Source organism: Lethenteron reissneri, chromosome 6, assembly GCF_015708825.2.
Source record: "Lethenteron reissneri isolate LAM-NWPU_2019-01 chromosome 6, ASM1570882v1, whole genome shotgun sequence".
Lineage (NCBI taxonomy): Eukaryota > Metazoa > Chordata > Hyperoartia > Petromyzontiformes > Petromyzontidae > Lethenteron > Lethenteron reissneri.
This window is the reverse complement of record NC_083784.1, coordinates 9,093,569-9,115,692: the sequence shown is the minus strand read 5'-3', so window position 1 is coordinate 9,115,692 and position 22,124 is coordinate 9,093,569. Positions and strand designations below refer to the sequence as shown.

At 42.4% G+C, this 22,124-nt stretch overlaps 1 protein-coding gene across 2 annotated transcripts; it reads left to right on the top strand.

Annotated features, from left to right (window-relative positions):
- Window positions 1-461: 461 nt before the first annotated feature.
- LOC133355213 (uncharacterized) lies at window positions 462-3,347 on the top strand. 2 transcript variants are annotated; one of them, XM_061572588.1, is made up of 2 exons: window positions 462-546; window positions 861-3,347. In XM_061572588.1, the coding sequence occupies exon 2, from the start codon at window positions 1,419-1,421 to the stop codon at window positions 2,337-2,339; it is 921 nt and encodes a 306-aa protein (XP_061428572.1). In that variant the 5' UTR covers window positions 462-546; window positions 861-1,418; the 3' UTR covers window positions 2,340-3,347. The 2 variants fall into 2 exon arrangements, with proteins under 2 accessions (XP_061428572.1, XP_061428563.1); XM_061572579.1 differs by having other exon boundaries at window positions 468-673.
- Window positions 3,348-22,124: the final 18,777 nt, after the last annotated feature.

The window sequence follows — 22,124 nt, the reverse complement described above, 5'->3', positions numbered from 1 at the left end:
ACGTAACGGGATGTTATAGGCTGTGGGGAGGAGGGGAAGTTATTGCTCGCAAGAGTGAAATATACCAAACGTCCAGAGGCAGTCTCAAGCAGGATTAAGGCCACGGCTCCAGCACGAGTAATATGGATTTCAAAAGTCGGGGAGAAGGCACTTGAATAACACTATGTAACAATTTTTTTTTGTTCCTGGGTAGTAAGTGTTTTTTCCTAGTAACACTTACTACCTAGGAAAATGGCTATAATTCCCCATAAACTTTGCTTTTGTGACCAGGACAGTGATATTTTGAAATTGACCTATTTTCCAGAACATTCCAAATACATGCAGTGCTGAGTAAACTTGTAATAACTTCTAGAACATTCTAGAACTTTCCAGTAATATAAATAGTAGTATAAATACAGGGGCCTTAAGCCCACCAGTTCAGTTTAGTACCAGCTATCTAAGTGGATACATTTCTGCATTTTCTGAGATGGCATCAATAGGCTGCAAGCATCCGGTAGACGCATTTTGCTATGTCTGCAGCCAATTTATCAAGACAAGAGCGAAAAAGTACTCTGTAGAAGCATCTGCTAAGTTGTGTGAGGCCTACAAGGCATATTTTGGCATGCTTGTCGGATATCAAGACAACCCCTGGGCACCTCATTTCACCTGCGAGCAATGCAAAAAACTCTGGAAGGTAAGATGGACAATTGTTGCTCGGAATTTTATGTTATAAAATGAGTTAAAAACATTGAAATTGTAAAAGTTTTTCATTTTAAAATGTTTTACAATTTTCAATGTTATAGAAAAAATATATCATGCATGAAAATGTTGCGAGAATCTCTTACACATTAGTCATGGGTGAAACGAATGTATTTTTGTAGGATGGTACAGAGGGGGAAAGAGAGCCATGAAGTTCTCTATCCAAAGAATTTGGCGGGAACCCACTGACCACTCAAGCAACTGCTACTTCTGCATGGTGGACCCTTACAAACGTTGGACTGGCAAGAATTCACCTGCTATCACGTTGCTGGACCTTCCTTCATACATCGCCCTGGTGCCACACTGCCATGAGCTCGAGGTACCCACTCCTCCGGAGAGAAAGTAGCCGTCTTTAGAAGAGAGCAGCAAGTCAGAGAGCGAGGAAGACGTTGTAGATCCAGATGACAATTTCAGAGGTGGAGCTGAGGAGAGAAACCTATACTACCCTGACCAAAAAGACCTCAACGACTTGATCAGAGATCTTGGTCTCACCAAGTCCAATGCCGAGCTTTTGACGTCTAGGCTCAAGCAGTGAAATTTTTTGGATGAAAGTGTGCAAGTCGCAGATCAGATGAAGCGTCACCAACCTTTTTGCAGCTTCTTCACTGGTCAAGATGGGCTCTGCTTCTGCCACAATGTAACCAGTCTGTTCAAGGTAATCGGCATCGCCTGTAACCAGAATGAGTGGCGCCTTTTCATTGACAGCTCATCCAGGAGCCTCAAAGCCGTGTTGCTCCATAATGGTAACAAGTACCCGTCTTCCCCTGGCTCACTCAGTGCACCTCAAAGAGGATTACAACAGCATCAAGACCTTGCTGGACGCCTTGAAGTATGATGAGTACGGCTGGGAGGTCATCAGAGACTTCAAAATGTTGGCATTCCTGATGGGTCTCCAAGGCGGTTTTACCAAGTTTATCTGCTATCTTTGCCTTTGGGACAGCAGGGACACCAAGGCGCACTACCACAGGCGGGACTGGCCAGAGCGGACTGAGTTATCTGTGGGGAGGAACAACATCAAGTGGGAGCAACTGGTGAACCCCCAGAAGGTGCTGATGCCACCACTGCACGTCAAATTGGGCCTCATGAAACAATTTGTCAGAGCTGTAGATAAGGAGTCAGTAGCCTTCAAGTACCTTCAAGACTTCTTCCCTACGCTGTCTGAGGTAAAGGTCAAAGCCGGTATCTTCGTCAGACCACAGATAAAGATGATCCTAGAGTGCAATGAATTCCACAAGAAGCTCACTAGTAAGGAGAAAGTGGCTTGGAACAGCTTTGTCGCAGTGGTTCGTGGCTTCCTGGGCAATCACATGGTCGAAAACTATGTGGAGCTGGTTGAGACTTCGGTGAAGAACTATGGCACAATGGGTTGTACGATGTCCCTCAAAGTCCATATCCTTGATGCTCATCTTGATACATTCAAGGAGAACATGGGAGCGTACTCGAAAGAGCAAGGCGAGCGCTTCCACCAGGATATACTGGACTTTGAACACCGCTACCAAGGACAGTATCACGAGAACATGTTGGGAGACTACATTTGGGGGCTGATTCGTGAAAGTGATTTACAGTATAATCGTAATTCTCGAAAAACTACTCACTTCTAAATCTTTTGTAGTCATTTTTGTATTACTTTAGTATAAATACATGTTAATTTTGATTCATATGTTTTTTTTTCTTCTTCTGAATTTACGTGAACGAAAAGACACAAATTTGGCCGTTTTCTCATTGAAAATATGTAAATTTCAAAACATCACTGTTTTGGTCACAAAACAAAGTTTGTGGGGAATAATAGCCATTATCTATACTTTTTAAGCATAATCAATTACGAAGTAACACTTACTACCCAGGAACAAAAATTGTGTTACATAGTGTAATAATTCATCTGCATTCCTACGTCATTGAATGTGAATGAGCAATATTGTGTTTAAATGAATGAGTAATAACAATTAATAATTTATATATTTTTTGTAAGGCGCCTTCCACTAACGTCTCAAGTGTGACTGAGTGTGATATATTAGCCATGCGCATAGAACTTGCACTTTCAGGTATCAATAACTCGACAAAAGGGGTTTAATACCAGATGTATAAACGCTCGTTAGATGGCTGAAAACATCTGCATATATACACACACCTCGATGTGTTATGCGTGTTCCAGCGGTGTGAGATGCAGTTTGCAAAAATGACGCTGTTGAATAAAAACACAAATTTATATTAGCAGTAATTATACCAGAATTAGAGTTAACCAAAGCATGGGTTGAATGCCAGACTTCCCCCCTCGCCAATGTATGCAGTTACACAGCTGATGAGAGTCTTTCACAAAATACCATTATTGTCTACGTGAACTTCTCTTCTCGCATGTGACATTTGTGTTCATGAGTTAAATGCCAAAGTTGAGGTTGTGCGAGCCATGACAGGGCTTCAGGAGAGAGTTGCTATAGTTTTGATATTCCTCCGTTGAAGGAGCGTCGACCACAGTGGGTTCATCTTCTTGGTTCTTTCGGTAAAGTCACGTAGAAGGGAAATAATAAAATAATAAAAATAAAACTTAATAAAATAATTCTCACTACGTGACTTTACCGAAAGAACCAAGAAGATGAATCCCTGCAGTCACGAAAGCTTTAAATCACAGTATGTTTACTACACTGTCCATAGTTTGGGTTCTTTGGCCACAGTCGCACTACTGTGGCTTGTATTTAATTTCCCATTCATGAGGGAGATGTGCGAATCGGCCTGTTGATGTTCCGATACGATTGATGGTTACACCTCCAGCGTCTTTGAGGAATGTCAAAGTCAGGAGGAGGTGCGATGTCTGGGTCTCGAATTTTGTGTTCATTCTGGACGTCTACATTATTCCACTCTGTTTGTCAGCATTCTTCTGCGTCTGGGTGAGATTGTAGGATGATGAGAGCGCGATCTCAGAAGGAGGATCGCGTCTTGAATCTCTGTATAAACTCTCACGTGGATATGAAAGTAACGTGTTGATTTACGCGTATGAGATTGCTTAAATCATAATTGTATTCACATTCATTGTTTTGGCCTTTTGTATCTTAATTAAATAGTTTTTTTGTAAGAGAGAGAAATAGAGAGATTGATTCGGCATTGAACGGACAATTTGAAGTCAATAATAATTATTGTTATAGTCGTGATCATTTTATTCCACGCGGGCAATATTTGTAAAGCTGTGAGAAAAAAACACGAGCAATTTATGTCATAGCGACTTCTATAGTGACTGCAATAGGCCTGTCTTACCCAATAGCACTTTTCTTTGTAAGGAGCTTCTCGTTGAATAGCTAAGCAATCAAACAAATGTTTCTCAATCAGAGTTGTACAATGACAGGTATGTTTGGTGTCTTCATTGCAGACTGTGTTGAGACCATTGACCAACTCACTTACTACCCTTAATATATGTTAACCATGGGTTGCTAAAACCCAGAGTTAAACCCAGTTATCAGCAGTTGCCGGTTTAGTACTCTGTATTGACCTATTGATTTAAGGTAAATAAGTTCAATAGAGAGAGAGCACTGAGGAATACATGTCATGTGAATTATAGAGAAAATTGTAATAACATGTGTACTTTATTTTTTAAAGCACATTAACGAACGCTACCATAAAACAAAGATACCACATTGAAACTTACAACCAAATCACCTGGAGATAGTGAGGTGTCCTTAATTGAATATATCAAGTGAGCTGAGTTAAGTACAGCTGAGGTGGTCTTACCAGTGAATGGTTGCAAGGTATCAGACATAAATCGGGCCAGTTTGTACTGTAGGTGGGTGAGCAAATGGTGGAGACAATAGGACGGAGTGGTGTACCTTCTTTATGGATTTTTGGTAAGTCATAAAATCTGGGTGGTCTAGCAGTAGAGGGTTTTAAGGAAAGCCACTTGGCTGGTTCGATTAAGGATGTCATCTGGCCACATGGCATACCAGCTCTGGACCAATTCTTCAACCACATCAATTCCATACACCCAGCCATCAAATTCACCATGGAGGTGGAAAAGGATGGCAAGTTACCATTATTGGATGTTTTAATCGAAAAAACACCTGATGGCTCAATGGGACACTGTCTACAAGAAAGCCACCCATACGGATGCCTATCTAAAACCTGACTCCCACCACCATCCATCCCAGAGAAATTCCCTCATCAAATCTCTATACCATAGAGCTCGTTGTATTTCCGACCATCACCACCTAGCCAGTGAACTGGATCACGTACACCAAACCCTCAAGAAGAATGGATATTCAGACTACACAATCCGTAAAGCTATCACCCCAAACGTTGGGAAAGAACCATCGGAGGACCCAATCAAAACCATCACCTTGCCATACATAGCAGGGGTCACCAAAATACTTCCAAAATCATGAGCAAACACAAGATCCAGGTACGATTCAACACAGTACGTAAAATTCGTGATTTCATCCCGTCTGTAAAGGATGTGATCCCTGACATGCAATACTCTGGTGTCTACAAACTAAGCTGTGTCTGTGGCAGCTGTTACATTGGGGAAACTTAACGACATGTCTTGGACCAGATTCGTGAACAAAAGGCAGATCTGAAACACGGTAGGACCAATACCTCAGCCGTGGCTGATCATTGTTTTAACGCTGCGGGCACACACGAAATTGATTTTGCCAAGACGAGGGTACTCTGCAAGCCCACTGGCTATCAGCAAAAATTCGTTCATGAAGCCATCTAGATATATATGACACAGACACAATTTCAACCGTCAAGATGGGTACAAACTTAGCAATCATTGGAAGGACATTATTAACCAGTTTAGGTCATAACTGGCTGTGATGTTCCCTCCCTATCTACCCATGTTACGAGTTATTTTCTACTCTCTGAGTTACTTTCACTAATACAGCCACCTTTAGCTGTATTAGTAAATGGCGGCTTGCCATCCTTTTCCACCTCCATGTGGCGATGGCTCTTTCCGAGCTCTCTCTGAGCTTACATTTACAAGCACATTTCTCATATTGATATGCTAATATCTCACAATACAATGGCCACCCCCACAGCTTCGTTTGCCAACATTTCTCTGATCTTACATTTACATGCAAATTTCATCTCGAGCCCCGCCCACTGACCCTTGGGCTCCACCCATCTCAAACCTTTATAACTCTCTGCCTGAGCAGCTCTCCCACCATATAGTCTCAGCAGATCTCCCGCTATATTTTTCACCTGATGACGATTGCTTGTGTTGCGATCGAAACGTCGTGATATTGTTATTATTTTTAATTATTATTATTTCTTCTATCTACATGGCTTATCCAAAAGACCCACATAATTTGTGTGAGAATATATCACAGCCTAAAGGGGTTTTAAGGTGTGTTAACTAGTAGCCAGTTAACTTTCAAACTTAGGTTTGTAACCAATACAATCACCCATAAGTAGAAAGTTCTACATGAATTTGAGTGTTTGGACGAGTTCTGTACTATTTAATAGTCAAACCGATCACCTTCCCGATGTAGGTGTAGAGCAACAACTATAAGTTCACATTCAGGTGGTCAAGCCAGATAACCGCGTCAGGAGCAGCGGAGTTTATCGCCGTGACGTCGCCTTCGTATTTGTGGATTGGGCATTGCATCGTTACATGTTGTATGGTCTGTTTTGGATGACCACAATTACACACTACTGGAGATTTCATAATTTTTCATTTGTGCACCAGGTATCCGCATTTGTCACGGTTTATGCGGATGGGATTTAGAGCCGGCCATGAGCTTCGTGGAAGATCAAACCCAGGGATCTTTTGCGTTGGGTCTTTCACAAGGTGTTCGTGAGTTATTCTTAACTAAATTCAGCTCTGCAGGCTTCATCTGAGTTTAATTCGCATTGTTTCAAGCTAAGCGCATGGGTCCAAAAAGAGATTGGCATGACTTTAAGCGATGACGAGGGACGCTACTGAGGTCCTGATGAATGGGAAGGCGACTGCTTTCCTCGATTCGCAGGAACTTCCCGGAGGGTTGCAGCATCACGGTGGATGGGTAGGGGAGAGATTTGTGACGGCATGGGCAGCCAAGATGTTGGGGTCCACTTGAGGGTTCCAGTGATACACCGCATCGCAGTGTTCAGTTGGACATCAACAAGTCGAGTGGTGACAACTCTGGTCCATACTGATGCACAGTACTCGGCTACAAAGTACACAAGGGCCATCGTTGATGTCTGTAGCACTGGTGCTGATGCCCCCCAGCTTGTGCTCAACCTGATACAGAAACTGGCGACCCCTTGTTTTGGTCGTGGCGGCTGCCTTTTTGAGGTAGTCATGGAAGATTTAGCCTCGGGTGCAGCTTCACTCCGGGATAGGTTGTAGTGGTGTCGTGTCGCAACAGTGTTGCCACGGAAGGTCACGTTCAGAGTGTGCTTGGCTCTCCTATTATCAAGATGAAATGCAGTGACTTTTGTTTTTTCGTGGGGTTATGGCTTGAGCTTCCATTTCTGGAAATATTCCCCCCATGGTGTTTTGGACTTTGTTCAGAGTGGATTCGATGTCATTGAAAGCGGCTGCTTGCGTTGCCAGGGCAAAGTCATCCGCACACGCAAATATGCGTGACCCGGTCGGTGGCATGTCACTGGTGTAGACATTGAAGAGCGTTGGCGCGAGTACTGAACCTTGGTGGCAATCCATTGTAGAGGAACTGGTGTGAGCTGGCTTTGTCGCCCATGAAGACAACGCAGTCGCCTATTGCTCAGCATCGTCCATATCAGGCGTATCGTTTAGAGGCGAGGAATGTTCCCTTGCGAGGTTTAACATCACACAAAGGCTGCGCCGGTCGGTGCGTATCACTGGCATTATACCTTTGCAGCCTTTGCACGTAGGTACACAATGCCACTCAGATAGCGATACTCTTAAGGAAGTCCATTTGCAAATTCCTTATCGAAAACATTCTGTATGACAAATAATTCTGTTGTTTACCACACCATGACCAATGCAAATTTTTTGGAATAGTCGACCTAGGAGAGACCACGGCCATGGTCAGAAATTAATTTCCACTGAAGTGTTGCACCTTCGTCAGGAATCAAACCCGGGTATCTGGCACACCAGGATATACAGTGGGCAAAACACACGACTACCTACAAAAGTACAAACACATTGATCCCTTTATGCAGAGTGCATGAGGAGGTTGGTTGTAGCCAGGTCCATGTCTGACCACCTTTGTCTCCCCAATGATGTCAACGTTTGCACACTGCACCAGATATTCATTTATGATTGAGTCAATCTAGGGGAGGTACAGTTCGGATATTAGTTCGGATATTAGTCACCGTTGATGTTATCCTTGGTTGGGAATCAAACCAATATTGGTAAGTCCGCAGCGCAGTAATACGCGTTACTGCTGCTCGTGTTATTTCTATCCACACATATCTTGTATCCCATCACCAATGTCAATGTATGTTCTCGATGATGGGTTACTGATATCATCAATCATGTGATGTGTGATTTCTCTGAAGAATACATTGAAAACTATTTTCGTGTATAGCATCACACACCAAGCATGCCCCAAAAATAGGAATCATGAGCTGCATGAAATATGTCGAATGCCCATAGGCAGTCTCAAGCTAGATAAGACCACAGCTCCAGCACGAGTTACATGGATTTCAATAGTCAGATTTCAATAGTAAAGGCACTTGCATATTCATTCGCCTGCATTTCTACGCAATTGAATGTGAATGAGCAATATTGAGTATGAATGAATGAGTGTGACTGAATATGATAGATGACCTATGTGTGTGGTAGTTGCACTATGAGGTTTCAGGAACTAGACAAAATGTTTCCTACCAGATGTATCTGCTTCGGACACTAAGGTTTTGAACTATTACAGCCTCACATCGGTTCTCTGCTGTCGCCCCCTCGGTGTGGAACCCTCTAACCCATTTGCACATCTGAAACATCAAATGCACTCTGACTTTTAAGAAACATCTCAAGGCCTTCTCTGTCTGTCTGGGTCAGGGCTTTCGATCAGCCCTGAGTTTGGCTCCATGCCTGTGAGTTTTTGACTTGTCTGCAACATCTGGCTATCATCAAAGATGAAGCCATCCAAATTTATAAACACAGACATAACTTCAACCGAGAAGATGGATACAAATTAAGCAATCATTGGAAGGACGTGATCAACCAGGTAAAGTTTTAACTGCTTTGATGTTCCCTTCCTACCTGCCGATATTAGCCGACTCTCAAATTTCCGGGCCCTCGCCGAGCTCGGCCCTCGCCGAGCTTACATTTACAAGCGAATTTCTCTCTCCAACTCGCTCTCTCCTGCTCGCTCCTACATTTACATGAGCTACCCCGCCCATCTCTAAACCTTTATAAACAGCCTGCCTCAGAAAATTCCCCCTCTTTTTCACCTGAAGACGGTTGCTTGTGTTGCGATCGATACATCGCGATCTATTATTTTTCTACCTACGGGACTTTACCGAAAGAACCAAAGAGTATGGATTCCTGCAGTCACGAAAGCTTCAAATCAATGTATGCCGTAACACACCCAATGAGAGTCTTTCACAAAAGACCATTATTGTCAACGTGAATTTCTCTTCCCGCGCCTGACAATTTTTGTTCAGGAGCTATATGGCAAAGTCGAGGCTGTGCGAGCCATGGGAGGGCTTCAGGAGAGAGTTGCTACAGTTTTGACATTCCTTCGTTAAAGGGGGTTACTACACGGTCCATAGTTTGGGTTGTTTGGCCACAATCGCACTACTGTGGCTTGTCTTTAATTTCCCATTCATGAAGGAGATGTGCGCATCTGCCTGTTGATGTTCCGATACGATTGATGGTTACACCTCCAGCGTCTTTGAGTAATGTCAAAGTCAGGAGGAGGTGCGATGTATGGGTCTAGAATGATGTGTTCATTCTGGACGTCTGCATTATTCCACTCTGTTTGTGAGCATTCTTCTGCGCCTGGCTGAGATTGTAGGATGATGAGAGCGCGATCCCAGAAGGAGGATCGCGTCTTGAATCTCTGTATGAACTCTCACGTGGATATGAAAGTAACGTGTTGATTTACGCGCATGAGATTGTTTAAATTATAATTATATTCACATTCATTGATTTGGCCTATTGTGTCTTAATTAAATAGTTTTTTGTAAAAGAGAAAAATAGAGAGCTTGATTCAGCACTGAACTGACAATTTGAAGTCAATGATAATTATTGTTATAGTCGTGATCATTTTATTCCACGCGGGCAATAGTTGAAAAGCTGTGAGAAAACAACACGTGAAAATTATGTCATAGCTACTTATATAGTGACTTCAATAGGCCTGTCTTACCCATACCACTTTTCTTTGTAAGGAGCGTCTCGTTGAATAGCTAAGCAACCAAACAAATGTTTCACAATCAGAGTTGTACAATGATAGGTATTTTTGGTGTCTTCATTGCTGACCGTCTTGAGACCATTGACCAACTCACTTACTACCCTTAATATATGTTAACCATGGGTTACTAAAACCCAGATTTGAACCCAGTTATCAGTAGTTGCCGGTTTAGTCCTCTGTATTGACCCATTGATTTCAGGTAAAATTAATTCAATAGAGAGGGCATTGAGGATTACATATATATGTCATTTCCATTATAGGAAAACATGTATTAACGTGTGTACTATATTACCAAAAACACATTTACTAACGCTGCCAGGAAAAAAACAGGAACAGCTACGACCTGCATTGTTTTTCAATGTTTTAAACTTATGTGAAAACATATCATAGCCTAAATGAGTTTTAAAGAGTGTTAACCAGTAGCCAGTTCACTTTAAAACTTAGGTTTATGTAACCAATACAATCACCCATAAATAGCAAGGTCTACGTGAGTTCAAACAGTGCATTTTACAATTTCCTTCTTAGCACATAGGTACACAACCCCGCTCGGATAGCGATGCTGTTAAGCAAGTTCATTGGCAAACTCCTGTTCACAAAAACTCTGAATGACAAATATTCTGTTGTTTACCACACCGTGACCAATGCTCACTTTTGGCTAAGTCGACCTAGGAGAGACCACTGAAGTGTTGGACCTGAGTCAGAAATCGAACCCGGCTTTTTGGGACACCAGGATATGCAGTGGGAAAAACACACGGCTACCTCCAAAAGTACAAAGACAATGCTCCCCCTTATGCAAAGTGCATGAGGAGGTTGGTTGTAGCCAGGTCCACGTCCGACCACCTTTGTCTCCCCTATGATGTCATTATTTGCACACTGCACCAGATATTATATTTATGGTTGAGTCAATCTAGGGGAGGTACAGTTCGGATATTAGTTCGGATATTAGTCACCGTTGATGTTATCCTTGGTTGGGAATCAAACCAATATCGTTAAATCCGCAGCGCAGTAATACGCGCTACTGCTGCTCGTGTTGTTTTTATCCACACATATCTTGTATCCCATCATTAATGTCAATATCTGTTCTCGATGATGGGTTACTGATATCATCAATCATATGATGTGTGATTTCTCTGTTGTGCACCAAATAAATTAAAGCCGCACACAGCACGCGCAGGCCATAAAACGGACCACACAAAGTCCATTGCATGCTATGACAAGCATGACTGATAATCGCATATGTGGCTGTGTGTGACACAGTGAGTCTACACGTGGTAAACCACAACCACATCAACAAACATCGTGCAATACCACAGTCGCCATGTTCACCTTACTTTTCTGTGCTTGCAAGGTTTCCATGGCAATTTAGTGCAATTAGTAACCGCGTCGGGGGTACAGGGATTTAAATAGAGGACTAGCAAGGATGGAAAAGCCAGACCCCACCCACCTGCAGCTAAGCTGAACCCTGCAAAGCTCCACCACTCTCTTCTTAGCATCCGTTGCTGCTGCTGCCCTGAATCATCGCCATGGGAAGAATGCATCTGAACATCGTGGGAGTGCTTCTGGCCCTGCTCTTCACAGTAGCAATCGTAAGTGAGATCATATTTTAGTGCAAATATGCATGGAGCCCAATATCTTTTCACTGTACAGGCATATCCATATAAAGCGATTTCTGGATCTGATTTTTGTATTTGCTCTTGTGGCCCAAGTCTCGATTTAAAAAAAAGACACTGAGTAGTCTTAACGAGCTTTCGTCTACTTAACAAATTGTAAATTATTCGCATTTGCTGTTGAAAGTAGGACAATGTATGTCGCTCATTGGCATATCAAAACCACAATTAACTGTACACGTGCAGCCTTTTTCTATAAATCCACTGCTGGGAGAGGACTTCCCCATGCCTTGCGGGTTGATTCACAAATTTCACCCCGCCGGTGAGTGAGGATTGGGTATAATGCGGGGAACATAGAATGTGGAAACATAGAAGGACAGTACAATAGTTATTTTTTAAATGTTCAAACCAAAACCCCCACCAATATGTAATTGTTAATCTCGTTCGTGGTCTAAATTAAAGTCACCTTCACTCACTAGTTTCCGCTCCGCACTCAAAACTCTCCCAGTTTCCCTCGCTCATCCCAAGGCCCCTTCATCTCCCACTCGTAACTGTCACCGTTACTTTTTCCTCTTCATATTCTCATTATATCGCTTTCACTCATTCCCCATTCATTCAATCCGCTCATCCTCATTGCATGGCTTCAATTCATTCCCCATTCATTCAATATATTCATCATTTACCGTCATCAATTTCGCTATCACCGATTACACGCATCACCAAAGATTTGCCACCCATTGCTTCCTCTCATCTATTTCAGTCACCTGATTTCCTCCATTGCATTGATATGTGCCATTGTTAATTATGTGTAAAGCGCCTTGTACAAGACGCTCTGTACATTATTTTAGGATAAGATAAATACGTTAATTAAAACAAATCCTGGTCTAGAGAGGGGTATTTCTTTGGCAATTGGAGGATATTTTTTCTGAACCGTTAATTTATCCAAACCACCCCCGCCGTGCCTTTATCAGAAAACAAAACCCATAGCACTAATTTCACCAGACAAATCTAATTGTAAACCCGATGTATAGCCCATCAATAAATAAAAAATTGTAACGCGAAATATTCAGCAACAGAACAAATCTGAGATTGAAGTGTGGATGGGATGGAGATTTTTTATTGATCAAACATCACAAGTAGGAGCCAAGTAAAACAATAATTGATACTGAAATGGGTTTGTCTGTATTGAATGGGTACATGAGAAATTACTATTTAATTCGTATTTTAGAAAACTAGGAGGGATCAGTGCATTGTTTACATTTATTGACGGCCAGTTAAACAACTGTCAAATTGTATGGCCACGTATTAAGTGGCCATACAATGAGAAAGAAGAAAATGTTATCTCCACCAGGATCAACAGGGGTCTGAGATGTTTGAGAGCTATCCACCAACTGTGATGTGTAATTATGAATACAGGCGTCTGCCTTCCCCGTATCACGTGAACGTTTGTGCTCTCTTAATTTCGCATAACTTTAGTGTACAGGTCATTTCATTATATAGATATAAACACAAACATGTATAATGCGATTTGTAATGATTAATCAGCGCTGATGTATTTCATTCACTCCATGTATTATGAATTCGCTAGTTTAAACGAGTCAGTCTTACATACCTGTCAACCTTTTATCAGTGCCTTATATAGTTTCTACCAATTCAGACTTTATTGGTCACCTGGCGCCCTTATACATATCAACATTCATCCTTCAAAGTCCCAACACAAACAAATAGACACCCATTTTTTAAAACTCAATTTCCCTGTACAAGAATACGGGTAAACCGTATGGGTTGATAGGTATGGTCTTATACATTGTATTCATACAGTTATAAACATAAAAAACATAATTATTACTTAAAACAGAGCTCGATGAAGTTACGAACAAAAATTTACAATTGGTTATTTTTCTTGCATCGAGGCGATACAGATGTTCAAACGTCATGATGCTATACAATACTGTTTCGTGTAACTGAAGCATCATTAAATAACGGTGAAATTAAGGATAACATTTGAGCGAGGTGGCTTTCACCTGCTCAGTGTATTTGCTGCCACTCACGTCTCGAAAGCGTCGATCGATCTCCGCAGTGCATTGCTCTGTTGCAAGGCGTTTGGCACGCACGTGACGTTTTAATAAAGTAGTGAAAACAAGAGTTCATGAAAATCAACAGGGCGTGACGGTCCAGCAGCAATTGTTTGTTCAGCTAAGCTCATTCACTCCCTTCTATGGCTTGTTTGCACAACGTGTGGAAATATATAAGAATGCTGTTGTAGGCAAAAATATTAACATCCTTGTGTATTATTATTAACACTGTACATGTTAAAGCTTTTTTTTTTTTATTAAGTAAAATGTTTGTCGAGGTTCGTGTTTTGCGACGCTAGCTTCTGAGAAGCAATTTCATCACAAATTGAAGATGACAATTCACTTTTGTGAACAACGAATGCATGTACATCATTAACGCCACCTGGACTGGCACTTTTAACAACACAAATTATTTGAAACAACTCAGTTGAAAGTGCTACTTGTATTTCCAAAGGAAACAATTCCGTTGTCTTATTAACCACTTTCTGCCAGCCGCACACAAGTCAGTCGCGTTGGAGCGAGGGTATCCACGATGGCCATGAGCATGTTGTTTATTCGAAGACTTTTGGAAGAAAGTTGATCTGCATTTCCATCCCCGACGAAATATCATTTCAACATTGTTGTCCGCGATGATAAACGGAGCAACAAAGAACATGTATCCATAATAGAGGTTTTTTACTAATTTAAAAGCTAATTTAAAAACTGTTAATCAGGATTTTTTTAAAGCGTAATTCTTATAAGGTCCCAAGGCGTGAAGTGCAGTCGTATCCAAACCACCTCACTCTATCTCTCTGCCCTCTGTTTATATGCTATGAAGAAGGGCCATTGACCGAAACGTCGCTATATGTATCCTTTTAAGGTCATGGTGTTATTCATAAATGTGTTGGAGATTGTTGCGACGTTTAACATGGTTGCTTAACTTTTATTAATTTTAATGTTTTACCTACGTGACTTTACCGAAAAAACCTAAGAATATGGTTGCACCGACAACATTATTGCAATGAACATTGTTGAAATGAACAGTGCAAGCAATTTCCATTGTTTACCTTTCGGTTTAGATTATCTTTGAGGCAGGCCAGAGCCCATTGAAACAGGATTGTTTCTCGTTTACGCGAAACGACTAACGCAGAATTTTTTTTATTGCTTATCCATTTTAAGTAAAAAACTAATATTAATGGCACTGCGAAACGATTCGACTTAATTTATAAGTAAATATGTAGGTTATTTTGAATTATATGACTGACATATATACACGTTACACCTTCTTGCTTTTCACATTTTATTTGTAATGTAGTTGTGTAATATACTTAAGCTTTATACTTAAGGAAAGTCATTTAGGTGTTGCTTTCATTTTTACAATTTGCAAAAATTACACACAACAGTAACTAATGGTCTCTAAACCTTGCCTGAGCACCCCGAGGTTGACTTATCCTAAAGACATCAATATCAGTGCAGTCGGGCGTAGTGTTGACCACACCGTTTGCCAGGCTGAATAGGAGCTCAGAAATGGAACTTGCCGTTCAGTCTATTCAAAAGCAAGGACGTGTGCCTATTTTGATGTGCACACCAATAATACAAACGCACGGACAAAAGGAGGGCTCAGCGGATGAGTGTTCGCTTTGTGAAGCACAGGGCCTGAATGAGTCACACCTTGTGTGCCTTAACACATGGCAGCAGGCATCAGCCCTTGGGATGAAATGTTCAACATGCCCGTTGTCAATCCATTGCTGCATGAGGGCTTCTCTCCATGCTGTGCGAGTCGTGGGGGGTTGGTTTGACCACAGCAGTTCATACTGGTCAGCGTGGCTTGATGATGTTTAGACGTAACAGAATTGAAGCATAAATACAACATTTATTTATACGCACTGGCCTCTGATAACCACGGGGTATATAATCGCTCCATATCTGCACATAATAAGCCGGAGCGGACGGTTGGTCTTACCTTATCTAGATTCATATAACACCTTCTTACAATGCGCTTTACAGCAATACAAAAATGTGTACATACAATTATAGTGGTGTTGAGATAAATAGTGGGGTTATTGCAAGTGATGGTGTAGTTATGGTGGCAGTTAGGACAGGTGGAGGAGGTTAAGGAGGGGTTGGGGTAGTGATAGGTGCTAGGGTAGTGATAGGAGTAAGGTGAGTGATAGGGGTAGTGATAGGGTTTGGGGTAGTGATAGGAGTTGGGGTAGTGGTAGTGGTTATGATAGGCCTGGTTGTAGCTGGGAGGTGGGGACGGGGTGTAGCAGTAGCATGGGCGAGGGAGAATATTTGAGTTTGAATGGAGGAATGGAAGCAGGTTAGTCAAGCATTATCCATGTTCAAGCCAGCTTATCTTGAGGCCAGATTAGATTGGGCACATTCTAGGGTTCACGTTTAAATTGCCAGGTTATTTTGTTCATATCGAGGAGAGAACTCAAGAGACCAGGATCGTGGCACTCGCTCACCAAAATGACAAACGCAAAACAAATGGAATTTAGAATGCATAAAAGCGACTGTGTATCCAATGTGAGGAATTGCAACCATCACTAACTTAATTCCCTGCAGCGTGAATCGGCTCAAGCATATTTACTTTCAGATTGAACGCTGCGCAAATTACAAAACTAAGCTATTGAAACGTTAACATTTACGCGGATATCTGCGTAACTATACAATATGTAAACAACCAAGGATTATGCGTCAAATGCAACAGTAAGTGTAGTTTTCATTTTAGCATAAAATTGTGATTTAAATGGAGGAACCAAAGACGAGGTGATTTGGTCATATGCCTTTGCAAATGCTGCATGTTTTCAGGATTTATTGTTTTTAATCTTTTGTATGGGTATTGGTTGTTTTAATCCAGTAATATTCCATACGTACGGTGGGGGGTGGGGGTGGTTCAGTTGTTAGCGCACTGCCTTTTGAACTTTTTTTTGTTATTGTAACGGCCTTTGTAAACATGTGGCCTCGAAAGTCTTGCGGGATGAACGAGGAAGCTGCAATGCGCCTTGAGACGTGAGCGGTAGGCGCCTTACAAATACATGTAAGTTATTATTAATGCATATATTTTGCATGTGATTATATGGACGCTTCTCATTTGCACTCATGCGTTTTTGTGTAAATGTTTTTGTTGTTGCCTCTAGCCTTCAGCAGCAGCTCAGTCTTCAAGTACTATACAGGTATGTTCTGCAAGCCTCCAATCAGCCAATGGTGGGAATTGTACAGGTGGGGCGCACCTGTGTGTCCGTGTGTGTGTTGGGGAGCGGTGGTGTGGCGGTTAGCGCGCTGCGCTACAAACCTGGTGACCCGAGTTCGATTCCCGATCACGGCCAACACCAGTGACGATTATCTAAACCAGTCTTGGGCCTCCCCTAGGTCAACTCAGCCTCAAATTAGTACCTGGTAAGGTGTGTAAACATCGCCACTAGGGAGACAAAGGCGGCCGGGCGTGGCGCTGGCCACCCACCCCCTCGTGTGCCGTGCCGACCTTCAAAGGTGCTGCTCGCTAACAGCACTTGCCCCTACAGTCTGTACGGGGGAATCTTTGTTGGGGAGCAGTGGTCAGTGCAACTGTGAATAACCCAGAAGCCCCATTTAATACATGCGATGTTGTTGTGTAACTTGTTTGAGAAACCAATGTTGCTTGCGTGGACACTGCGTTGTGCAAGTGTGTAAACCCTTTCGTTGTTATTCCTGTTGCCACCAGCATTTTGGTGGAGGTCTTTTGTGGATTTTTTTTTCTGAAAAGGATTCGGCTCGGTTCTTTTTCTCGAATGGGGCTCTGGTGCTCGTGCGCATGCTTTAATGGGGTGTGACTGCAATTACAAAATCCTCCATTGTTTAAACTTAAACACACTTCGTTGTTGTTGCACAGCTCTCTGATGTGTTGTTGTTGTGGTGCCGTCAGTTGTGTGGCATAGCACGGCGTGTCGACATCATGCCCACGAAATATCATACCTGTCAACTCCATTTCAGTGTCCTCCCTTATTACAGACCAATTCAGACCTCATTGGTCACCCCGTGCTCCTTGTAAATATCAACGTTCATCCTACAAAGTCCCATCACAAGGGAGAAACAAACAAATAGACACATTTTTTCTTTTGTTGCCCGTATTTTAACGGCTGTACGCCGTATGGACTTGAATACTCAATTTCCCTGTACAAGAAAACGGGGTAAACCGTACGGGTTTATCGGTATGCAAAAATAAAGACTTACTGTCAAAAAGTTATCGTATTTACTGTGTACCGTACTTACACGGTCCAATCTCAAAGACTCTGCATCTTGTTTTCATACAACCATGCGTTTCACGATCGCCGGACTGATACGAACGGCCAATTTGCACGCACTTTTTGCCGATTCGGCCCGGGACTTCAACCAGATGTTGCAAACCAGCTGGATAATCGATGACCGAACTGTATAGCGAGCCACAAAACATTCGATAGCCACGGAAGGATAAAAACACAAATGCGAGTCCACTTATGGAGAAAAGAGTGGATAGGTCGCATGCTACCTACCGCGAGGCACACGTAGCTACGGCGATTCTGTTTTATCTTTCCATGCCTCTACTATTATGCTTGTGCAAAAGGACCATTGCCTAAAATGTCGCCTACTATAATTTCTCTTTTCTTTTTAAGGCACGCAATGTTAATTGACGAATGTGTGTAAACCGGAGCATCTGAACGCCTGTTTTTATTGCCAGAAAAGATAAAGCCTGTTATTATTTTATTCTTAATTTTTGATACTGGCAAAAATGTCCCATAGATATAACTGATACCTGTCAACCCATACTGTTAACCCGTACAGGGAAATTGAGTTTTCAGGTCCATATGGCGTACAGCCGTTTCAATATGGGCAAAACATACACATATTTTGTATCAATTTGTTTGCGTTTCTCCCTCGTGATGGGACTTTGCAGGATGAACGTTGAGATTTATAAGGGCACGGGGTGACCAATAATGTCTGAATTGGTCTGTAATGAGGAGACAAAGAGTTGACAGGTATCACTGCTCCACCCGAGCTATAAGTGTTCTTTGATACGTCCATTGCCTTTTGGCGTTCAACTGGTCTGACACCGGTGAGACTAGCCCATAGAGAAGCTGTCTCTGGTGTAGGCCAATCAGTTAAAACAAAAATGCATATATTATCAGAGCATGTTTGTTTGCCAGAAAGGGTAAGACGTAATCTTATTTTTTCATCAAGTAGTTTGTTAAATTCTGTGTGTATGTGTATGTGCGGCATCTGTGAATTTTCCATTCGTCACGTCTTCTCATTGAAGTCAACCACTCCAGCGGTAACTTCTTCCACCTCAACTTCAATCCCCGCAACTACACAGGTGAGTGCCGTCCAAATGCGCAAACGAATGTACGATCATGTTGGTCTGGTTGTCCTAAACACCAGACTGAAGATCTTAATTTCAATCCAACCTCTAGGTTGCGTATGGCACACACGTACTCACATACACACCCACAATATTTTGTGTAATTTGTTTTAGCAATCATCAGGCGTGTGTAGCCTTTAATTGGTGCGCCGTAGTGGGGAGATGTTAACTACTTCGCCTGGTATATATGAGGTTGTGCGTTCTATCCCAACCCTGGCTTCTGTATATTTAGAGTTGTTCCGTGTCTTTCTCTCTTCCGGTGGTCGTGTAGATTTTTCCCCGGGTCCTCCGGTTTTTCCCTCCACATTTAGAAACATGCGGTTAGAGTATTTGGCTGCAATAAATTTCCACGTGATGATAAGCCACTTCGTTGACCAATAATTTGTGCCCAGGTCGCCCCTGAAATAGGGCTATATTGCTCAGTGCGCCATAACTGGTAAAATAAAAATATTTGAGTTTATAGTTCAGTCTAATTCATTTTTTTGTTCGGAGATAATATTTGCAGGGATGGAGAGATGTGCTGTGGTGGGTCGTGAGTAGTTGAGCTAATTAAACCCCGATCATAATGTACAGTGTAACTCTTGTAAAAAAGGTAAAGGTGCAGGCCTGCAAGAAATGCCACTGCTGGCAGAAGGGCCTGCACTAGAGGGAGCTATAGAAAGCCCGTCTAGAGCATATTTGGTCTACTCTTCCACACAGGCCTGATGGCTTGGAATAGGCAGGAGTACGCACACTTCACCCCACCACATGCACCCTGCCCGATCAGCTGGAGTGTAGCCAATTATACTGTTTGGTGGACAGAGGTGTGGGGATTTAATAAATGTGCAACATTGTTGCGACTGCCATGCCGCTATATCGCACTGGTTACTTCTGGATTGCAAGTCCAGGGTGCTAACTATTACATCACGGCAGTGTCCCATTGTAACTCTTGTCGTATGGAGCTCTATTATCTGCAATGTCAATATCCATGACCCACAACCGATCCGTGATAGATCATCATCGTATTTGTATTCTCAAATACTGTGATTTCACAATGACATCAACAGTGCATTCTGATGACATGTTGATTTACCTTCGGGGCAGGCAGCAAAAAAACAGGATATGCCACCTAAGCTTTCATCAACATCAAACATATTCTCATTCATTGGAAACCTAATTTTAAAATGAAAAATTTATTTTAAGAGTGATCAAGTATTTTTCTAAAATTATTTTTGTATGTGTGTGTGCATGTGCGGCATGTGTGTATTTTCCATTTGTCACGTCTTCTCATAAAAGTCAACCACTCCACCTACAACTTCTTCCACCTCAACTTCAATCCCCGCAGCTACACAGGTGAGTGCCGTACAAATGCACAAACGAAGGTACGATCATGTTGGTCTGGTTGTCCTAAACACCAGACTGACGATCTTAACTTCAATGCAACCTCTAGGTTGCGTATGGCACACACGTACTCACATACACACCCACAATATTTCGTGTAATTTGTTTTAGCAACCATCAGGCGTGTGTAGCCTGTAATTGGGGCGCCATAGTGGGTAGATGTTAACCACTTCGACTGGTAAACACGAGGTCGTGGGTTGTTTCCCAACCCTGGCACATGTATATTTAGAGTTTCCGTGCCTCTCTCTCCCCGTGGTCGCATGGATTTTTTACCGGGTCTTCCGGTTTTTCCCTCCGCATGTAGAAACATGCGTTTCGAGTATTTGGCTGCGATAAATTTACACATGATGATAAGCCACTTCGATGACAAATAATTTGTGCCCAGGTCACCCCTGAAATAGGGCTATATTGCTCAGTGCGCCATACCTGGTAAAATACAAATAGTTGAGTTTATAGTGTAGTCTATATTACTTTTTTGTTCTGAGATAATATCGGCAGGGACGGAAAGATGTACTTTGGTGGTGGGTCGTGATTAGTTGAGTTAATTAAACCCCGGTCCTAATATACAGTGTAACTCTTGTTAAAAAAGGTAAAGGTGCAGCCCTGCAAGAAATGCCACTGCTGGCAGAAGGCCTGCACAAGAGAGAGCTATAGAAAGCCCGTCTAGAGCATATTTAGTCTACTCTTCCACACAGGCCTGATGGCTTGGAATAGGCGGGAGTACGCACACTGCACCCGACCACATTTCACCCTGCCCAATCAGCTGGAGTGTAGCCAATTATACTGTTTGGTGGACAGAGGTGTGGGGATTTAATAAACGTGCAACATTGTTGCGACTGCCATGCCGCTAGATCGCACTGGTTACTTCTGGATTGCAAGTCCAGAGTGCTAACTATTACATCACGGCAGTGTCCCATTGTAACTCTTGTCGTATGGAGCCCTATTACCTGCAATGTCACTATCCATGGCCCACAACCGATCCGTGATAGATCATCATTATACGTGTTTTCTCAAATCTTGTGATTTCAGAATGCCATCTACAGTGCATCCTGATGACATGTTGATTTACATTAGGGGTAGGCAGCACAAAACCAGGATATACCACCCCAACCAAAATAAATATCTACAATATTCTCATTCAATGAAATTTCATTTTTTAATATATAATTTATTTTAAAAATGATAACCAAGTATTTAAAAACAACATTATGTTTGTATGTGTATGTGCGGCGTGTGTGTATTTTCCATACGTCACGTCTTCTCATAAAAGTCAACCACTCCACCTGCAACTTCTTCCACCTCAACTTCAATCCCCGCAACTACACAGGTGAGTGCCTTCCAAATGCACAAACAAAGGTACGATCATTTTGGTCTGGTTGTCCTAAACACCAGACTGAAGAGCTTAATTTCAATCCAACCTCTAGGTTGCGTATGGCAAAGAGAAAGACAAAGATCCCCCGTATAGCCTTAACAGGCTGTAGGGGCAAGTGCTGTTAGCGAGCACCTATGAAGGCCAGAACGGTACACGAGGGGGTGGGTGGCCAGCACCACGCCCGACCGCCTTTGTCTCCCCAGTGGCGATATTTACACACCGCACCGGGTACTCATTTCAGGCTGAGTCGACCTAGGGTTGGCCCCGGACCGGTTCAGATAATCGTCACTG

Bases quoted from the DNA above. Each gene is read 5' to 3' on its own strand.
- LOC133355213 (XM_061572588.1), top strand. From the start codon at position 1,419: ATGAGTGGCGCCTTTTCATTGACAGCTCATCCAGGAGCCTCAAAGCCG.